The 6,424-nt window shown below is 46.0% G+C and overlaps 1 protein-coding gene across 4 annotated transcripts in view; it reads right to left on the bottom strand.

Annotated features, from left to right (window-relative positions):
• Nucleotides 1–3,251: 3,251 nt before the first annotated feature.
• The window catches only part of CD99 (CD99 molecule (Xg blood group)), a 33,158-nt gene continuing 29,985 nt past the window's right edge, over nucleotides 3,252–6,424 (bottom strand). For 2 of the 4 annotated variants that reach the window (XM_049704903.1, XM_049704904.1), the window contains 2 exons: nucleotides 5,057–5,113; nucleotides 3,779–4,729 (listed from right to left, as the gene is read on the bottom strand). In XM_049704903.1, the coding sequence (XP_049560860.1) occupies nucleotides 4,638–4,729; nucleotides 5,057–5,113 (149 nt within the window). In that variant the 3' untranslated portion in view covers nucleotides 3,779–4,637. The other 2 variants (XM_012531490.3, XM_033420266.2) reach the window with 2 other exon arrangements.

Raw genomic sequence — 6,424 nt, 5'->3', positions numbered from 1 at the left:
TTTATTTTATACCAGCATACAGGATCTTAGTTCCCAGACCAGGGATTGAACCTGCGCCTCCTGCCCTAACCACTGGACAGCCAGGGAAGTCCTACCTCACACTGAATTTAAAGGCTGGGTAGGAAGGGGAGGGGAGGGATGGAGAGTGGAGGCTGAGGAAGGGGTGGGGCAAAGGCACATGGTAGAAAGGGGGGACCCAGGGCTTCTGTGGGACCACCTCTAGGGGGTGCTGAGCACATCGCCCAGTGGTGTGGACCAAATGCTTGTGTCCCTCCAACATGTCATCTGTGGAAGCCATAAACCCCAATGGGATGGTGTTAGACGGTGGTGTCTTTGGGGAGTGATTAGGGTTAGATAAGGCCACGAGGGTGGGGCCCCCATGATGGGATTAGCGTCCTTGTAAGAAGAGACACCAGACAACTCTCCACCAAGTGAGGACACAGGGAGGAGACGGCCGTCTACATGCCCAGAGGAGAGGCCTCAGGAGGGACCAGCCCTGCCCACACCTGGATCTCAGATTCCAGCCTCCAGGACTCGGAGAGAATATATGTCTCTTCTTTAAACCACCCACTTTGTGGTATTTTGTTATGGCAGCAAAATAATTAAAACTCTACTGTTTTTATTATAGCTGTTTTTTCATACTATAACTGGCCACTACCTGCTCCACCACACCTGACCCCTGCAAGACGCAGTTTGAAGTACGGGTATTTTATGTATTCAAGCAGGTGTTACCAACCTTTTTCTGTAAAGGATCCCATAGGACAGAAAAAAATAAAGAAATGCTTCCTGCCCTGGGAGGTCCAGAAATTTAGTGGATGATGTAAACTGCATTTCAAATCAGTGGGAAAACATGGATTATTCAATAAATGGTTTGGGAATAATGGGCTTATCCCATGGCGGTTTTTAAAAAACTAAATACCAAGGAATCTCTTCCTCATTCCCTTTACAGAAACGCATTCCTAGGGGATCAAATATTTTAATGTAAAGAAACCCCACAGAAGTGTTAGAAGTATGACAGCAAGCCCAGAAACCACTAACTTCACTGTGCAAAAATAATAAAAATGAATGGGGGAAAATATCACTTCAGAGTTAGAAGGTGACGGATAAAGTGAAAAAGAGTATCTGCTACTTACTTCACAGTCACATCTTTAATATGTAAAGAGTTCCTACAAATCAATAAGGATAGGACCGATAACACATATAAACGTAGGCAAGATGCATTCATTTCCCCCAGAAATGGAATGCAAATGGGTCCCCCCTACACAGATTCTCAATCTCACTTGTGTTAAGAGAAATGCAATGCAAACACAGTTGATTTGATATCATTTTCAACTTACAGATTGGCACCAATCAGAGAGTTTGCACGGCAGTGAGGAAACAGATCTGACATCACTGAGGGGTATCATGAATTTGCACCTGTATGGGGGATGACTGGGCAGTGTCCATAAAAATTAAATATACACATGCTTTTTTTCCTCACGAAGCCAACTTCAGGCACTAATGCAACACACACACTTGCACACAGCCACAAAAATGTGCTTACAGAGATATTCACTGCAGCATCTTGACAGCAAAAACTTGGTCACAGCTTAAGTGGGTTAATCAAATCCATTATGACCCAGACTTATAACAAATCCTCCACTGGTATTGTCTCCCTTTGGCCCTTAAATAAAATCTTTCTGTTGATTTCAAAATCTGTTGGACTGTGATTTCTTCATATGGGAGCTCCAAAATGATTTTAAAAAGCAATCGTTATGCCAAGTATTTAATGATCCAAGCCACATAATTTAAATTCAACTTTTCAAAAGACAGAACTTTGATAAAATCATGTTTATTTTAATGTGAACATGAAATTAAACCGAGTCTACAACAATGTACATCCACCATCCATAAGAAAAGCCTAGTTGACATATTTCTTAAATGTATACTTATTTATGAATCAGTCATAATTTCATATCCTTAAAGAAATACCCATCCTTTCACTCTTCTCTTCTTTAATGAGGCATTTATGCTTAGAGTATGATTGCAATGCTTATAAAAATGCCAATGTTATTCAGAGTTACAAAGACTGCATGCGTTTTTTCTTATTATGAAGCAAGTCAGTGTGCACAATCTTGACCTCAAAGGCAACCCGTGATGACTCACTGGGGAGAACATGGACGCTCTCCACCTTTGTACCCAGGTGCTCTGAGCCAGTTAGCGAGGGAACCCAAGCATATTGACCAACCTGGCCCTCAGCTCTTGACGACTGGCCGACCCCATCCACGGATGGATGTCATTTATTTGTGTTCCATCCTGGAGAATCCTGAATGTCATGTTCACCACTGTGCACACCAGGTCATAGGTATTTGTTGAACGCAGCAATGAATGGATAGGATAAATACCAATCCTTTTTTTTTTTTTTACACCATTTCATATACTCTAAAGTTATTATAGTGTCAAAGACAGAACAAGTTAAAGAGCCAGACGACGGTCTCCAGCAATACCTCGAGAAAGAAACTCCAAACGCTTTTAAACAACGCAGTGAGGAGAGGTCACAGAAAGGATACGGGCATGGAGAGGGGTTGAGTCCTCAACAGCAGGGGGTGGCGCAGATGCCTACCCCTCAAACTACTGGCAGAGTTTCTGAGCTTCAGAAGGGAGAAAGACCCAGCATTCATGACTGATACTTCATAGCAGCCCTCTCCCAGGTTAGGTGATTTGTGGAGGCAGCCCACGCAGGTGTGCTTAACGTCATACCTTTGAACCTGGAGAGGCTGATGTGAAACACACAACAGTTCTTTACACCATCATCCGTGACAAGAGGAAGTCTTCCCAGGAAGCCGCCACTGCTCTGGGTTACTATCCTAAGAGCTTTAGACGAGGCAAGCCTGTGCCACTGGAAACTACTATTTCCGCGGAGGGTAGTCTATGGGTGGGGTCCAGCCCGTCTGCAACACCAGGGCTTCTGCACTTCCCGAGATGAACACAAAAGTCCACGCAAAGCCCTTCTGTATAAAAGCAAGCATTCTGGGCGCTGTGCAGTGCGTGCGCTGTCCTAAACGGGGGAAATGCTTCTAAAGGTGGAGAAGTCATTGTGTGTTACCGGGAGAAGAGCAGGCATTCCGTTCATTGCAAGATGTTATAAAGAGCGAGCACTTACCGCGATCGTCCGTCTTACAGCCCCAGAGAAGGGAACAGGGGATCCATCCCACTAGTTTCACAACCTTTTTTAAAAGTCACCCCATGGCAAAACATTAAGTAAAAAGTACTTGGTTTCTAATTTCTCTTTATTAGTTTGGTGTGGGCAAAAAAAAAAAATCCTAGTAAATGGAAGAACTTTTGAGGAAACTAGCTGAAGGCTTACCTCACTCTATAAAAAGGTCAATGTCGGCAGAGGTTCAGACGCATTCAATTTACAGGCAATTTGTAAACAGCGCGGCGTTTCTGTTTGGGGAACTTCAGTGGGGTTGAATGACGGGAACTTGGTCGGTCAGCCTTTCACAGCACACGGGAAACCCCTCAGGGCCGTGGAGAAGGTGAGTGTAATTGCCCTCTGGAGGCAAAACTCATCCCAAGTCAATCTCACCCACCCAGCACGGTGGTGACGCACCTCAAGATTCAAACCAGGAATCCCAAGTTGACCAAAGGCACGGACAAGCCGGGGCTTGTTTCCGGCGGGGCCGCTCTGTCCCTGCAGGCGATCTTTGGAGAGGCTCAGCAGGCCAGCTCGAGATCCTGCTATGAATCACTTGGCGGCCGACCTCCTATTTCTCCAGAAGGGTCTGTTGAACTGCAGAGGACCAAGACACAAGAACAGATTTTAAAAGGCACCCCCAGCGGCCCCGACAAGCACGCGAGTACCTGCAGGTGGAAAATTCCAGAAGCGGGTGACTCTGTTTCTACAGAAGATAGAAGTGTGCTCAAAACTCACTGCGGACAGAAAGCAAACACTAAATCTAACTGGTTAGAAAAAACAATTCAGTACATTTCATACTACGATGCAACGGTCACTCGTAAAAAACGGACACTTCGGGAAAAGTAGAAAGAAACTAAGAAGAGGCATTCTCTACTAGCGACTTCTCTGAGACGGTAAGAAATGTCTGTAAACTACAAATTTCAGAATAAATAATTCTGTAAATGAGGGGCCACGGCGTTGGTTCATTGACAACAATGCAGGGCTAAGATTTTCGGATCAGTTCATTTCTGTTTTGGAGGTCTCTTTCGCATTTTCTTGTCCTTAAAAAAGGATAGCTCATGTTACACATCCTTCCCTTATTTGAAAGAGCAACGAGCTGGACACTTTCTAAAAGTCCGTATTTTTAGAATTAAAACTATGTTAACTTTTCACTAAAAACTTATCTCGGGACTTCCCCGGTGGTCCAGTGGTTAAGACTCTGCCTTATAACGCAGAAGGCATGGGTTCAAATTCCTGGTTGGGGAACTAAGATCCCGCATGCCGTGGGGTGTGGCCAAAAACGTTTAAAAAAAAAACCCCAAACTTATGTCAATTCCACAGGCATCCTATGCAATAAATGTTGCCTTTCTTGGGCAAAGGAGTGGGTCTCCACATATATACACCAATGAAAGAAAGAAACACACACAGGTGTATAGACACATAATTTGTGTTTTCCTGCCGTTTTCAGAAGTGGTTCTAATCACTGAACGTCCCACCTCTGGCCCTGAGAAGTTTCCATAATTTGCACCACCTCCTGTTCTTGGTCCAATTCTCTACCAGGTTGGGAGGATTCTGTAAAAGTGACCGCAGCACGTGAAAATGCTGCAAAGGGTGCATCTCAGAAGATGCAATCCGGCCACCTGCTGACTCCGGCCATGCGGCAGTGGGGCGACACTTGGAAAACTCTCCTGGCCGACATTTAAAGAGAACTTGAAGCAGACTTAGGTCTCACCGGAAGCCTCAAGCCCCGGAAAGTCTATGTAGCATCTCCCCAGAGAACCCCCTTGAAAACTTCGAGACACAAAGGATCCCATCCAAGAATCTGAGCAGGACAGTGGTGAGAGGAGGTAACACAGACCCGCGGGGGGGCGGGAGGGGGCCACTCGGGGCGCTTCTTACCGGGTGGCTCGGCGTTGGTGCCCTGATGGTTCTCCATGTTCATCTCGCCTTGGTCAGCTGCAAGAAGAACAAAACGCCCCAGGAGGGTGAATACCAAGACAACGCGCCCTGATGGTCACTCTCAAGCTGAACTGGCCTCCCACCTCCTGTCTCCATCCGCTGCCCCCAAGCAGAGGACCGCCCTGTTCATCAGGGCATGAAGGGCACCTCGCGGGGTCTGGTTTCTTCGCTCCCATGCTTTTTCAGTCTATCATTTTATTTCCCAATTTCTACTCCAAAAGTTTTCGAACACACATACGTCAACGCAAAGAGGGCCATGCCGCGCCCCGCCGGCCCCCAGAAACGATCTCCCAGCATACAGTGCGAGGCGACAGAATTCAAAATGCACGGGCGAGCGGGGCGGGGGACAGGACGGGACGACAGGGTGGAGGGCGGGATGGAGTGGGAGACTGGGATGAGCAGATGCAAACGGCTAATGCTGAGGATGGATCCACAACAAGGCCCTACTGTAGAGCACAGGGAACTCGATTCGATATCCTGGGATACGCCATCATGGAAAAGAATATGAAAGCGAACGTATATGTGTATAACTGAATCACTGCTGTGCAGCAGAAATTAACACAACATTGTAAACCAACTATACTTCAGTTAGAAACAAACAAAAACGCAGGAGAGATTCCCAGTCAGAACATGTTTATTTCTTTACTGCATGCTTGGGAAGGGACACGGAAGCATGTATGACGTGAAAAGGACTGAAGTAGCTCACGGGACCCATGACGACCGTTCTCCTATATTCCTGAAGCTTTGATTTTTGCAAAACAGAAGCATCTGGGGTTAGCATCACGCATGAACACCCAACACCACTTTTCATCCCGGTCCCAGAAACACGCATCCCCTCGTCTGTATGAAATGGATTCCGTGAGCCACCAGCCTTTCCCCCAACCACAAAAGGAGACCCCAGTCAGAGACCAAAATTCTAAGATGACAAAGAAAGAAAGAGAAACACCCCAAGAGGAGAGAGTTTGAAGAGATCTGTGAAAACACTGCAGGGCGGTCACTGCCAATGTCACGTCTTCTGCTGGCCAGGCAGGAGGTAGGCTCTGAACACACTCACATTGTACAACTATTATGACGATAAATCCTAAATGTGCTTTAATTTCACATGACAAAGAATCTCCCTACCAAAAGAAAAACAAAGGAAGAAAAAGCCCAGTCAAAATATTCTAATGGGTCCGCAGAAACCCTATATCCAGGTATGTTCAAGGAAAAGAAAAAAAGAAATGCCCCTGGGAAATAATAAAGTACAGCCAAACCCAAATCCATGTGGGGCCAAACGTTATTTCCAACAAGTAAAAGACATGTTCAATC

Source organism: Orcinus orca, chromosome X (assembly GCF_937001465.1).
Source record: "Orcinus orca chromosome X, mOrcOrc1.1, whole genome shotgun sequence".
In the NCBI taxonomy this organism is placed as follows: Eukaryota; Metazoa; Chordata; class Mammalia; order Artiodactyla; family Delphinidae; genus Orcinus; species Orcinus orca.
This window is presented reverse-complemented; position numbering and strand designations above follow the sequence as displayed.